This window comes from Struthio camelus, chromosome 17 (assembly GCF_040807025.1).
Source record: "Struthio camelus isolate bStrCam1 chromosome 17, bStrCam1.hap1, whole genome shotgun sequence".
NCBI classification, from domain to species: Eukaryota; Metazoa; Chordata; class Aves; order Struthioniformes; family Struthionidae; genus Struthio; species Struthio camelus.
In genome coordinates this window covers 8,260,374-8,275,483 of record NC_090958.1, presented here as the reverse complement: position 1 = coordinate 8,275,483, position 15,110 = coordinate 8,260,374, and the positions used below count along the sequence as shown (strand labels likewise).

At 44.7% G+C, this 15,110-nt stretch overlaps 1 protein-coding gene across 1 annotated transcript; it reads right to left on the bottom strand.

The window, feature by feature from the left end:
- Nucleotides 1–372: 372 nt before the first annotated feature.
- DRG1 (developmentally regulated GTP binding protein 1) lies at nt 373–5,807 on the bottom strand. The gene is made up of 9 exons (XM_068911118.1): nt 5,573–5,807; nt 5,336–5,459; nt 4,614–4,789; nt 4,137–4,206; nt 3,372–3,541; nt 2,503–2,633; nt 2,113–2,280; nt 984–1,106; nt 373–490 (listed from the first exon to the last, which is right to left on the bottom strand). The coding sequence occupies exons 1-9, from the start codon at nt 5,612–5,614 to the stop codon at nt 391–393; spliced, it is 1,104 nt and encodes a 367-aa protein (XP_068767219.1). The 5' UTR covers nt 5,615–5,807; the 3' UTR covers nt 373–390.
- Between the last annotated feature and the right edge of the window lie 9,303 nt (nt 5,808–15,110).

The window sequence follows — 15,110 nt, the reverse complement described above, 5'->3', positions numbered from 1 at the left end:
GTTCTGCTAGAACTGTCTTCCAATATTTTGTTCTCTGACCTCTGCTTTTCATTTTTAGTTCTAAATTAGAACAAAGTCCAGATATGTAAACTTTTTCTAATTTGGAAAAAGGCATATACATGCAGTAGAAAATCATCATAGCTATTAAAGCTTCCTTACAGCATTTTGCCCTTGTAAAAGTTATTTAACATGAGTTTGTCATCTGTACATTCTGCCAGAATGAGACACTACAGTACAAATTGGCCAGAAACATTACTTTTTCCATGCAGTAAGTTACCACCATAAAAAGCAATATCTCCTTGCTACAGGTTTGAGAAAAGTGGCCTGTTCTTTGCCACTTACAACTTGATGATGAAGTCAGGCACAGCAGCAAACCACACAAGAACAACTTTATTTCTTCACAATTTGAATGACATCCTCATCCTCAAGAGTGTGATCTTTGCCAACTTTCTGAGGGTTGTGTTTAACAGATGAACCCCAGACCAGTGCACTGAAAGGGGAGGGAAAAGAAAAAAAAAATCATTTTAAAGAGGCACAGAATGTAATAAGCAGACAGCAGAGCAACAGCTATTTCTGTCACAAACCTAATACAGAAAGCAATGCTTAACAGCTATTTTTGTTCTTCTACAAGTACCTGGATGAGTGGTGTGTGTGAACTAGAGCACAAACAGATCAAAACAAAGTATGAAGTCATTCAAAAATACTTGTATATATAGGACATGGCCCATAATTCTGCATCCAATGCTACTTTGAAGTTTAAAGAAAAATATTTTTCCAATGGAGGAAACTGGGCCAGCAAAGAGCAAGGAAACATTACATATAATAATTTAAGTATCAAGTTTAAATTTTCATGGGGAGATCTTTTTTATTCAACATCAAAATTCAATTCTGTTTTCCCTTCTAGCTTACAGGAGAGTGAGAACGTACCATCAGGCAGACTATTTCCTATACTCTAGGAACGATTATTTTACAACAGTACTTACTACTTAAAATCTTTAATGAGATTTTTGTGGATCTTCATGCAAAAATCCTCTACTGTAGTCTTGCAGTAAGGTAGTACGACAGGAGAGGTGTAGTCTGGGAGTTGCCCTTTAGGTTTTGTGTAGCTGTAACACAGATTGAACAGCTGTCAATAATGGAACATACTGTTCTTTTTCAACCCACCGTGAGATTTCATAGGTTATTTTCACTACCACCCTAGCGTCTGTGCCAAGTTCCGCTATTTCAGTGGTGACAACAGGTACCCTGTGAATTGTTTACTGCTCTTAAGCTGAAAATGCAGCTGGGTAGCCAATGGCTGCAGCAGATTCCCCCTTGTAACTGCAGTGATTTATCCCTGGTAGACTTTCTGTTGCTGCTTGAAAAAATGGTAGATGAAATAGGAGTAGTTGATTGAGAAGAGCAGCTACAGTTTTACAGTTCCAACTTGTGCAATTTTCAACTCGTCTACACAGGGGAAACACTGATGAAATCTATAGCCCTGATACCTAGAAATGCTAAATTCCCTTTACAGTATATTTTGCATTACATTTTTGTAAGAAGATACATACAAGTTTAAAAGATTATAATTACTGTATCATGAATATTAATAATTTCAACGTATTTAGATCCACTTATAGCTACGACATAATCCTGTAGTAGTTTATAGTAAAATATCTGCAATGCTAGATGAAGAACTAAATTTCAGTACGATTAAGAGAGCTGAATGCATAATGTCAATTTTGACAGACTGAAAAAATGACTACCTCTGGAATTCACATCTTTACACTAAATTTGACTAGGTATCCTTTTATTTTTTTTTAGTCTTTTTCTATTTATTTCTAGAGTTGGTTTCACAAGGTCCTCACTTAATCCTCCTCCAAGAAGTCCAAAATCTAGTACTTGTGACCGCTAGGGAACTCTCTGTCTCTTCATCACACAACTGATGAACAGGATGATCTCTAGTTTACAGATTAAACATATTGCAGAGACAAAAGACATCAGCACTTGAAAGGCAGAGTTCTAAGACAGTAGAGAACCATTGTACAAGAATCATCATTCCACCCACTCTTGAGACATTCTTGAATCTCAGCCTTACGCTTAACTCCACAAAAGGCAGCAATTGGGACTCACATTCGTACTAGCTTCAAGTAGTCCCAAATCTTCTCCAGCAAATCATCAAAGTTCCAGCGATGATGAGCAGATATCGGTACACAGTGGGGTACTTTGTAAATAATATCTAGTTCCTCAATGGAAATCTGGTCAATTTTATTCAGGACATAAATGCATGGGATGTAAACCCTGCAAAGAGAAGGAAAGAGTGATACAGCAGCCTAGCAGCAATACACTGCCACTTTCACTGAAAGAGAACAGCATCATTTTTGAAAAGGAAAGGAGGGTGCTAAACAGCATTTGTTGATATCATGTTACTACCTTAGCTTCTGTGGGAAGCAGACTTGAGAGACTATTCTTTTCCTTGTAATATAATGTGCAAGTATGCCACATTCAGAGCCCCAACAGTACCTGTTTCCTTCAACAACGTCTATTAGGTCATCAGCAGTGGCATCGCTGCGCAGTGTGACGTCGGCATTGTGAATTTTATACTCTGCTAAGATGCTCTTCACTGTTTCAGTATCCAGCTCACTCTGAGGACACTGAACATACACATAGTATTAAGCAAGGAATGGCAGAGCCTACAGTCAAATCAGGTATTACAATTAGTAACACTATCACCTACCAATCACTATATATATGCTGCTAGAAATAATAGCTGCACTGCAAGTTACTGGATTTGATTATGATTTTGCTATGGTTAGCTTGCAGAGAGGGGAAAAAGAGATTTAAATCACAACAGCTTTAATTCAAATCAATGCCATCAATGGCTGGAAACAGCTATCTCAAACGTAAAGTTTCCAGTCATTTTGGGACTACTTTCAATATAAACTTGCGTATCTACTAGTTCAGTACCAAAACAACTAGGTGTTAGATACCTTGATCCCAGAGCAGAATTCTGAATTTTGGTGTCTATGCGTATTTCAATGAGTGTTTAATGGAAAATGAAGAGTAGTCCAGGGTGCAGGGCCTGGAACTCTGAGCTCTCTAGGAGAACGCTGCTGCCATCTGGCTAGCCTCAGGTTTTGTAAGCTTCCTTCAGGCCTTGCAACCTGTCACTGTTGCAAGGCCACCAAGCCGCAGATTTGTGGCGGGAGGTGGTCAGGCTCTTAGGGCAGGTGCTGCCTTCAAGGAAAATAGCTGAGTACAGCACAGCGCAGCAGTTCAGCTTCAAAAGCTCTAACATAGAAATGGTCCCAAGTATACCATTCACTGCAACAGCCTCTTTCCACAAAGAATTTATTTTCTTTAACTCTGGTTAAAGAAAACTTCCAACTTACCGTGGCTGTAAGGTTAATGCCACCTTTATCCTTTTTTTTGAAGCCAATATTGGGGGGCTTACTATTCAGGCGTATTCCAAATCCCTCTAGTTCATTCTCAATAATTTTCTTGTGCCCCAGGGGTTTCAGCACATCCAGAACAATTAGAATGAGGTTACAGGTTCGAGCAACTAAGAATTAGAAAAAAAAAAAAAAAAGCCACCCCTCAAAAAATTATGCTCACGCACTGAGACAAAACAACACGAAAGACAGCTCCGTGGACTGATGAGAACATTTAACCCATTAAGGCCAGTACTTGTCTTATTTTTTAATTTCAAAATAAGACTGAAGTTGTGATGTTGTTCAAGCATCACTGACAGACAGACAGACAGACTTTTACATGATATAAGGATCACACAGGCTGAAAAAAGCTTTTTTTCCTATGTTCAGATCCCAAAATGGTAACAGTAAACTTGGTATAGAAATTACAACAGCAGCCTTCTTTAATATGGGATCATATCTGCCTTTAAAATTGGTAATATAGTTTTAGTGCAGTGTCAACACATAGCACAAACTCAGCAAATGCATAAAGCCATAACTGAAAACAGAGCAAACTGAAAATGGCTACTGCTTCACATCAGGCAGCTCAATTCCAACGTACGATAAATCAGCATTTCTAAGACATCAGAAATAGTGATTCAACCCTTCATTCTCATAAGCTTTACTAACTAACTTAACTAACTAACTTAAGAGGATGGTGCTTTCTCCAAGGCTTAATACACTCACCTGCAATGACTTGCCGTCCTCTGCCTTTCCCATCCTTCGCACCTTCTATTATTCCTGGGAGATCAAGAAGCTATTTTTCAGAGGAAAGAAAGTAACATTTGAGAAAAATATTTTTCTTCAAGGAGAAGATAAACCCCATTTTTACCTTTCTCCTCAAGAGTTCACTCTACTGCAGATCTGAAGAGAACATGGCAGAACTGTTTCCCCACGGATTCTTACATATTGTATTATCCCCAATCCCCTTCTGGTACAATGGAATTAGTGTTATACAAAACAGGAGAGCTACTGCAGGAACTTCTTCACAGAGCCAAGTTAAGAACAGGTTATAATCAGTACCTCATGGACACATTTCCAATGCATTCTCAAGCACTTCTGTCTATCACTTCTAACCCGCTAATGTCAGACCAGACTATTCAGGCATAATATCATTACACCCACGCATACTATCGAACCCTAACAGACAGAAAAAGATCTCACCTGTATTTTTGCTCCTTTGTATCTAATGACCCCAGGTACAGTAGTCAGTGTAGTGAATTCATATGCTGCCACTTCAGAGTATACACCAGCAAGATTACTTAGAAGAGTAGATTTCCCCACTGATGGAAAACCCACAAACCCGATTCGGGCATCACCTGTCTTTGCAACATCAAAACCTGCAAACGAGGAGTAAAAAAATATTCATTTAACGGTGGACACTTTCTATCTTCTAAGATTCCGGAGAGCAGTCCCACCGTTACATTTATTATTGTCCGAGTGTAAGACAGGTAAACTTCCTGGACATCAGGACAAGAGTATGAAACAAAGAGCCGAAGCTCCGTCTGGTCCTGGAGCACCTTGCCTCGGTAAGACTCTTTCGCGCGCGCCTGCTAACGCAGCGTAGCCTGCAAGGTTTCACAGAGGGCTGTGCTCGACTCGGGCGCAGATGGAGCACTCGCTTCAAGCGATGCAGCTTGCCCCATCCGCACCGTCACGTTTAAAGCCAGGAGGCTGCTGCCGGATGTTCCTGCACTTACAGCCCTCAAGACTTCTACTCTACCAGCGCGTTACCTTGGCCAAGGCGCACAAGCCCCTTCAGTCGCTTTTCAAAGGGAGGTCGGCCCCAAAGGCCTCGACAGGAGCACCGAGTCCTGCACGGGAAGAACCGGAGGGAGGGAGGGAAGGAAGGAGGGTGCTGTCCGGCGGGCAGGGAGACAACGCACCTTCTCCGGGGCCGCCGCCGCCGCCGCCCTTGGGGGTGATGAGCTCCCGGCGCAGCTTGGCCAGGCGGGCCTTCAGCAGCCCCAGGTGGTGAGCCGTGGCCTTGTTCTTCTGCGTGCGGGCCATCTGCAAGAGCACGGGCCGCCCCGGTCAGCAGCGCCGCCGCCCGGCCGCGCCCCTCACGGCCCCTCACGGCGCCTCAGGCCGCGCCGCCTCAGGCCGCCACCGCGCGCGGTTACCTCGGCCTCTATCTCCGCGATCTTCGCCAAGGTGCCGCTCATCTCGGCGCCGGGCCCCCGCGCGGCCAGGCGCCGCCGCCACGCTCTCTTCCTCTTCCTCCTCCTCCTCCTCCTCTCCCTCCTGCCGCCGCCGCGCGCAGGCGCGCTGCCACCTCTCGCGGGAGCAGCAGCGGCGGCGACGGCGACGTCCGCCAGGAGCTGCGGGCGGGAGCGCGCGCGCGCCCCCCGCGGGCGGGAAAGAGCCCGCCGCCCGCGCGCCTGCGCCGCAGCGCCCCCTGGGCGGCCGCGGGGGGCGGCGGGGCGAGGTGGCGCCGGCAGCGTCCGTCCGCGCGCGCGTGCGGACTGCGGCAGCCCGGGTCGGGGGGGGAGGGGCGGAGGAGTCGCGTGAGGCGGCGACGCGCCGTGCCTGAGGGGGAGGGGGAGGGGCAGAGACGGCCGTGGCGCGGCGCGGCGCAGCGCGCGAGGCGGCGGCGGCGGCGGCGTTGTGTGAGGGCGCGGTGAGGGGGCCGCGGCGCTGGCCGTCCCCGCGCCTGCCTGCGGTCCTGCTGCCGGCCAGGTGTGTGTCCCGCGGCCCTGCTGCCTTCCGTCGCTGGAGCTGCCTGAGGCCGGGGCTTCGGCCCTGAAATGGTGTCTCGGCTCCTTGCCGTAGAGCGCAGGCCACGCCGCTTTGCACCTGTAAGGGGCTGCTGGGCGCAGGATCACTAAACAGATCAAAGTTTGGGTTTTTTTTTTTATTATGAATGGCCTCTTCAAACTCTAAAGAGCCAAGTATCTCCAGCTTTTGATAATAGCACAAGAAGCCAGCCAGTAGTGTTTGGAATAAAAGGTATTTTCACAGTATAAGGAAATAAGTTACTAGGTTTCCCGGATTTTAGACTCTCCGGGCTTGTTTCCGTACTTTTTTTTTTTTTCTTCTCTCTGAACGGGACTAGTTTCTACAAAGCCTTTTCCTCCATATCCAGTAACCTCTTCAGGAAGTCTCTTCTGTCTCAATTTATTACAAAGTCCGCTTTTATCTGAAATACCGAGGTGTAAAACTCGACATGTTTTTAAAGCAAAACATACTCTCCCAGGGCCCTGCTGTTTAAAAAAATGTTTAAAATTACGTTATTGCAGAACCACCTGCCATGTCTTCAGACAAAATTCGGAACATTGTAAGATTGTCAAAATCTAACCAACCTTATTACTATTTTGGTAACAAACTTGTTACAGATCATTAAGTCTTCTTTAACTTTATTTAAAAAAAAAGGCAAGAACTAGTACAATGGAAACTGAACTATTTGCTACCTCCTTTTGCCTCTTCATATCCCATCTCTTTGTCTCATCTAAATAAAAAGCTGTCTTTAATGTCATAAACTCTTTATAGCAGGAACTGTCATAAATACAAGCTTATACAGAGCCTACTAAAATAGAATTCCGAATAAAAAGGGATTACTATTCCTGGTAATGTTAAGTCATCTAAGTTAGGTTAAATATAAATGCACCTATGACTGTGTATTTGTTTATGGTTTTCTAATTACTCCTTGTGAAAAATATCTGTTTTCAACATATGACATACCAGATTTGGTCCTAGTGTAAATGTTTTTCCTATTTACTTCAGATGGAGTTGGACTTGTTTATGCCTCAGCTGAATTCAGCTATATAAACACTCTGCATGCTTCTGGTCCCTTTCAGTGATAGCAAAAACACAGAAAAATGCAAACTCAAAATGCTCAGTCAGTTTTAAGACCACCTCTGTTTTTGCAGTCGATGTTGGCTAACTTCAGAACTTGTTGCTAGCGATAGCAATAGGTGTTCTTACAAACTAACTCTGAAACCCATATACTGTGTTGAACTAAAAAATCTCCTTCCGGGTTTGGGCTGAAGAAATAAAGAAGCCAATAAAATAAACAGTTCAAAGTTTTAAAGTTGCTGGGTGGGTTGGTTGGTTTGTTTTCTGGTTTTGGTACTCATAATCTTCTTACCTCACAATTCTCCGTATAGTTTAAATTTTTTTTTCCAAAAAGTTCCTAAAGCAAAAATCTACAGGATTTAGGCACCTAAAACCTTTTTTTCAGTGTTGCATATAGTCCTTAATGACCTGAAGGAAGTAAGAGTTTAATAAACAGAGATAATTTGCCCAAGCTTTTCCCAACCAGATGAATGCTTTCTAATTGGATAGAGTATTTTGAGCAGTCAGTAATAGCCTGTAACAGCACCCTCTTTTTAGCTTCAGAAAGGTTTATTCCAAACCGGTTGATTCCAGGTTGTGAGCAGAGTATAATTATTTCTCTTTACTGTGACAACTGTCTAACAGGAGAACCTATTTGAATTTTTTAATATGAAGGTGTTATGTGGCACTTGGCAAATGGAGTGATTATGAATATGGGAAGTTAGATGTGACAATGGGGAAAGTGGCAGTGGGTAGCTGGGAATGGACAAATGAAGTCCTCTGAGGACAGCAGTCAGAACTGGAAAATGGAGTGGAAATGATTAAAACAACAACAAAAAAAAGCCCACACAACAGTTGGAGGAGGGAAAAATCCAGGGAAAATATTCATAGAAAGTTGGATAAAATATCAGAAGAGGAAAAAGCCCCTAGTGGGACCTGAAAGAAAATGAAAGGAGCTGCAAGAGACTGAGATCTACTCAAAAGGTTAATTGAGCTTTATGGTGGATGTTGATGGAAGATAAGAGTATGAGAACTGTCATTTTTGTCTTAAAACTTGTATATATTTTTTCAGTTGAGAGAAGTACATTTAGGAAATACTGATGAAGTGAAAGAGGAGATATATTTCCAAAAGCTGCAAATTGTACAATCGTGTAGTCAGTCTCTTAGGTGGCCTACTAGTTATGTTTTGCAGCACAACATAATGCTTCAAGCTGGGAGTGAAAAAAATTAACAAGTAGTCTCATTAATTACTAATTAGTATGCTTAAAGTATATAACTTAAGCACTTCTATAATATATTTAATAAGGGAAGAAAAGCAAAATACTACAAGGTATTTCAAAAAGGCAGGAAAACTGCAAAAGAAGCAAAGGTAAAGAAACATGACACAGTATGGAATCAGGGATTGAGAAACGATAGGAATTTGTATTTCATCAAGCTAGTGACAGGAAGGAGACTGAAATGGTACATAACCTCATGAGCAAAATTTGAAAGATGGAGTATTGTAGCAAGAAGTGTGTATTCTACAAGCTCCAGTCCTGCTGACTCACTGATTTTTAGCAAGTCATTTCCTTCACTTGTGCCTCAGTTTCATTTTTTGCACAATAGGAATGTGCACTTGCCTCAGAATGATTGAAACTTTAATGTTTCCATACCGCTACCCTCTCAAGTGCAAGTATGAGAACTGTAGATTACTTCAATAGTAGGGCTAAGTAGTAAAAGCATGCGGTTTGCTTTTTGTCAAACCACCACTTTTAAATACGCTTCTTCGTTATGGGCCAAATTCTGAAATTCTTTCTGGAACATCACTTATGTTAGCTTGAATAAGAGTTTTACTTAAATGAGGAACAAACTGAGTATATTGCGATGTGGCTTGCAAGTTTTTTGGGTAACTATTGTAACGCAAATGGTAAGAAGTGCAAGTATGAAATTAATTGTGATTTCTATGCAATGTATGCTTCATTACAATCAAATAAATAGCCTTCTTAACAATAAGCAATACGTGTTAGCTTAGTTAATTTTTGTTCTTTTTTTCCTTCCCCCTTGCTTCTGTTCTAACAAATACATTCAATGGCAGAATGGTTGTGGATATCAAGTCCATTCACAGTGCATTGAGAAAGACCTTTAGCTCAAGAGCCGCTCTGGTAGTACCACACTTGTTCTTTTGGTAGTTCAGCTATACAAAAGCTGAACTGAGCTATACAAAAAAGCTATACAATATATTGGGAAACTGTTGCATTACTGTTAGGGTCTTCCTAGGCACTGCATTTCCAGCACTGTGGTGGGGATAATATGCGTTTTCTGCAGGATTTACAAAGGGGGAAGGAGGTAGCAGGGGAGAAATTAATTCGTGATTGCAGGTGGAGCAATGCTCTTGAAATTTCATATCCTCTCAGAAATGATCACCAGCCTAGTGAAAAATATCTGTATACAATGTTAACATTGAGCTGAGTAGTTAAGATTTTAATAATTGTGGGTATGGGGCTATAACCAACCTGTCAGAGTTCCCTCATGGAAAAAGGCTAACTAATAAATCAGGCATATAGAGAACCTGTTTATTTTAAGAGGTTTCTTTTGAATTTTTTTCCTGAATAAATTGTACTTTGGTGTGAGAACTGGCCACTAATTAACCCTGTTATTGTACTTCAGAGAAGAACTGCTGGTGCTGAAGAGAAGACAGGTCTTTTAAGGTGGTGCCAATGAACTGACCAAGAGCCAGTCTCATACCAGTTTGGAGGAAAGAGATTTTGAGACCCTGCTATCAAAAGGTAAGGTTTTGAGGTCTGAGACCTGAGCGGGGAGTCCTCGATGGAACCATAATATTGGTTGCCTGAAGTGAAGTCATGTTGGAAGCTGACACACTTCACATCTTAATTGAATCTTGTGGCATTAGACCGAAGGTTGTGTGCCTTTTGAATCCTATAAGAAATATGGATGCATCAGTTAGGTGTGTTTTCCTGAATTAACTTTTTTATGCCAATTTGCTCATTGGTTATGGAGAAGTTCTCCTCCTCAGGAGAGCAAAATAGCTCGTCTATTTATCTGTAAATACCAAACATTTACTACTGAACATGGCATATTTAGAATTGCACTGTAATGTGTGCTTTTCATGAGAAAGTTGTCTACCAAGTTTGCTTAGCTAGACATGGATGCCTAATTCATGGAGAGTCAATTTGGTGGAACAGGAAACCTAGGTTATATTCCCATTCTGATGAGATCCTTAGTGTAAGCAATCTTGTTTTGAATGGCTCAGGTTGCTTTGGTTCCAAACGGTCCAGTCTAGAGTAAGTTAAGATGGGCAGAGTGAAGAAATGAGGGGAATAACAGAGAGATCAAGTATCCAAGGCTGGCTTCCAAGACCACGTTAAATTAGTTTAACAACAAAAGGTTCTGTAGCTTAGCACCAGCTTCCCAGACTTTTTTATCGTGGCCTGCCACAATATGCCAAGAGATGGACTCAATGGCACATAAGTGCAGTGAGGGAACTGATCAGAAGGAAGGGAAGCAAACAGTTCAGTTCTGTCTTTTTTAAATAACTTTCGCTGCATACTTTTCATAGCACTATATACCTCCCTTTAAGCAGCAGCTGTAGCTTTTGTGAGAATACTAGGTATCTTTAAACAAGAGGGTAGTTTGTCTGCTTCTAAAGGAGAAAGCTGACAAATTACTAACCCATTTCTGGATTACAGAAGAAACTGTGCTGTCTCCGAATCTGAGAATCATTGCTTGTTAGGGCTAGAATTCTCATGGGATGATTCCCAATAAAAATTGAGTGAGTTTTAAAAACTAAATTTAAGTAATAATCAATCTAACAAGTAATGAATGCTGAATTAATTGCTTGTTAGAGCAATAGCAATTAATTAAAATTCCAGTGAAAGCTCAGAAAAAATGACAGCTACTCACTGCAATTGCAAGTATGCCATGAAATGCCCAATGTTACATATCCATGTGAAGCATACGTAAAAAGGATACAGTTCATATGACTGAATATTAGCTGGCACAAGTACTATGTAGAAGAGTCTCTGCTAGTATTATAGTCTATGTGAAAGAGTGACTAACTATAACCTTCTTAAAGAATATCAGAGCCTATTGTGAAAACAGTTTAGTAGCCTCAAGACCTATACAGAATCATGAGCTGAGAATGTTCAGCAAAAGCATAGGACTCAAATATATTTGCATAGCCTCAGCAGTAGCCCAGTCTTTCACATTGGGTATTTCATGCAGCTTCAGTGAGTAGCTGTCATTTTTTCTGTGCTTTCATTGGAATTTTAATATTTGTGGACCAATTTACTTTAAGGTCTGCAGTTCTGAGTAAGGCCAGTAGCAACTGGTCCGCAGTGAAGTGAGCAATGTACAGTAAGTACAATCCCGAATGGTACACATATGTTCAGAGCAAAAGAGGATTTTTAATACTATTGAAATACCAACAAAAGTGCTGCAGCAGGGACCAGACAGCTGCAAAACATTTGGGGACAGCTCAGGAATTCCCATGAGCAGAAGTGAGACAGGAAATAGTATGAAGCTGAATAAAGTAGTTGAGGAGAATGCCTTTCTTGAAAAGAGATGAATCAAGAAGTTCAACAGACCCAAGTGCAGAAGATGGCAGAGAATAGATCAGGAATGATCTGAAAAGGAGAATAAATTCAATTTACTGAATATGTCACCCTTTTATTCTAATTTAAAGCTATATTTCGCATCATCTGGGGCTTGGTCTTCAAGATACAACTAGCTAGTTCTGATGATAAATTAGTTTAAAGGTAATAATACTTGTACACTTACAAAATGAAGTACAGGGAAATGACATTTAGTCATCACATTCAATTTAGGGAATTCATCTTCCAAGCCTGTTTCTACAGATGACCCAAATCTTGTCTCAGTAATGCACAAATTGTGTTCTTATTTGTAAATAGAATACGTTTGACTACATTGTATCAAACCCTAATTGAATGACTAATTTGATAAGTCACATATTCTGAGTCAGGGTAAGTTTGGAACAAGAAAAAGTTACAGCAAGTGATTCTTTTAATGTGCTCTAACAGTTAGTGATGCCATATATGTGAGGGAGACTAGTATACTAAGAGTGGAAGAATTAGAATGAGAGATTCCAGCTTTTTTGAACAGAACAGCCTTTGCAATATCAGAGTGGAATTCCTAGGGACTGCATTTCTAGCTTTGTGGTGGGGATAATATGCATTTTCTGCAGGATTTAAAAAGGGGGAGGGTGGTGGCGGGGGAGAAGTTAATTCATGATTGCAGGTGAATCCAGGGATTCTTATTTAGACTTAATTTTACAAATGCAAAAGTGCTCTTGAAGAGCTAAGGTGAATAGCTGTGTTGGTCTTGTGATTTCCTTGGGAGTGCAACACCCTGATGGTCATCTGTAACGAACTTAATTCAGCATATTAGCTCCCAGCACGTTAATCTGGTGTTCTCATGGGAAGCCTGAAAGGGTCACTTGCCAAGGAAGAGCCTCACTTTAAAGGGTGGATATTTAACTTCTACCTGAAAGAAGCAGGCAGAGTGCGTTGGATGGGGCTTTTTAAACAGGGGAGCTGGAAGCTGAAACCAGAACATTCCATGGCAACTGGAGAAAGTTGTGAGGAAAGTGCAGCGAGAGCGGCAGGAACCCCCCCCCTCCCCCTTCGTAGAGGAGAGACAAAGAACAGGCGAGGAGGGAACTGAAATAGGAAGCAGGAACCATGTCAGGAGACTAGGGACTAAAAGAAAGCAAATTAATAAGCCAGTAGAACCACTGGGGGAAAAGGCGCGCAACTGCCTAAAGCCATTAGAAAAGATAAGCAAATTCCAGATTCTTTCAGTGCGCTAAGTGTGTGTGAATGCAGCCTGGCTGGTGTGTTTAAATATAATCATTTTCTTCACTGTAGCAAGTATAACTCTTGTTTCTGTGACACAGAAACAGATTTGCAGCATGTTAGCACCAAATTATCTGTGTAATACAGTGTATTTGAGCTGGGTTTGTCAGTGTTACTACCACTAAACCAACCTCCAATTTCTAAATATGTATATTTGTATCAGGGTGTGTGCATACATAATACTGCTGCAATAAAAAGCTACTGGTAACGTTCTGCCTGCAGTGTAGACAAACAGTTCCCATCAAAAGCAAGAGAAATCCGGCACACAGACTGAGGGCACTGTGTGGCCTTAAGCGTTAATGTAATACTGCATTTTGGAAGTTGGAAGCTGGGTGTGCTCATTTGCACATCAGTACCCAGAATGCTTTTTCAGCTCCACCACTATTTAATTCAAGTGCTGGGTTTGAGCTCTTGGAAGGCTCTGTAGTTGTGAGATGTCCTTGCATGCACTAAGTTCAGTATTTTCTGCAGAATAGTTTAAGTGATGATACTGGATCATGAATAGGCCATCCAGGGATTCTTATTTAGACTTAATTTTACAAATGCAAAAGTGCACTTGAAATCTGTAACTTAAAAAAACCGTATTTTAACAAAACTAAGAACTCCCTTTCTAAGAGTGTGCATGTGTGGAAATATTTCTTGAAAAGTAAACAAAAGTTGTTCTCTGAAACTGAGAGCAAATCTCAGCCGAAAACGAACCACGGTGTTGTTCAAGCGGTAGTTCTTCATAAAGAGACCTTGAGCACGCGGGGAAGATTCAGCACTAGGACAGTCCAAGCACCCCCCGTCCGTGGGCTGCAGCGGTGCGTTTGGGAGCGTTTCACCCAGGGCCCGGAGGCAGCGGGGGCTCGGGGTGCGCTCCGCTCCGCGCCGCTCCGCTCCGGGGAGGCACCAGCGTTTCCCCAACATGGAGGCGGCGGGGCTGTGCAGTTGCCCGAGCCTGGCCGAGCCCCCGGCCCGCGGCAGCGTTTCTCCCCTCGGCGGAGGGGGGGGGGTTCGCCCAGCCAGAGCTGCCCGCGGCGCCCCTTCCCTCCGCCACAATGCCGCGAAGCCGGCCCCCGCGCCAGGGGGGGCTCTGCGGAGAAGGGCCGCGGCGGCCGGCGCGCCCCGCAGCCCCCCCGGCCTCCCGGGGCGCGGAGCGGCGCCGCGGCGGCTCCGCGCGGGTTTGCATTGGGCGGTTTGCGCCTGGGGAGGGGGGGGGGTGACCGCAGCCCCCCCCCCGCCGGCCCCTCCTCTCCCCGGCGCGGGGGGAGGGGGGCGAGCTGCAGCCCGGATATTTGGGGGAGGGGGCGAGCGCAGCCCCGCCGCCCCCGCGCGCCGCGGGCGGGGGCCTGGCTGCCGGCTCGGCATTGGCGGAGCGGTGCCGGGGAAGGGGGGGACCGCAGCCCCCAGCCCCCGCGGGCGGGCGGGGTGGGGGCCGGCCTGCTGGCTCTGGCTGCTCTTGCATTGGCGGATGCGGGGAGGGAGGGGGGCAGGAAGCGGGGGGGCAGGGGGGAGCCCGAGTGGCTGGAGGGGGGGTCTCTATGAATAGGGTGGGGGGCTCCGGAGCCGAAGAAGAGCGGAAAGTTTGCGGCGCCGGCGGTGCGGGTGCAGCGGAGCGGGCGGGGCTCGGAGCGGAGCCGGCGGCGGCGGCGCTTGGTCGGGGAGCAGCGGCCGGGGGGCCCCCGCTGGATTTTTGTAGGGGGGGTGGTATCGCCCCCTCCTTCTCCTCCCCCCAGGGGTGAAAGTGCAAGAGGAAGTGCAGCCGCTGCCATCTTTCCTCCGCTCCAAACACACAGGGACGGACGGAGCCGGCAGCCCGGAGCCGCAGCCGCCGGAGCCCCCTCCCTCCCGGCTCGCTGCAGCCGCGCCGCGCCGCGCACGCCCCTTCCCGCGGCGGCCGCAGCGCCTCGTGGCGGCCGGGCCCGGGCGGAGCTCGCGCGCCGGCGGCCGCGGCGGCCCCGCGCGGCGCGCGCCCCTCCGCCGCCCGAGCCTTTTGTCTCGCCCCCCCCGCCATCCCCTCGCGCTGTGCAGGGAG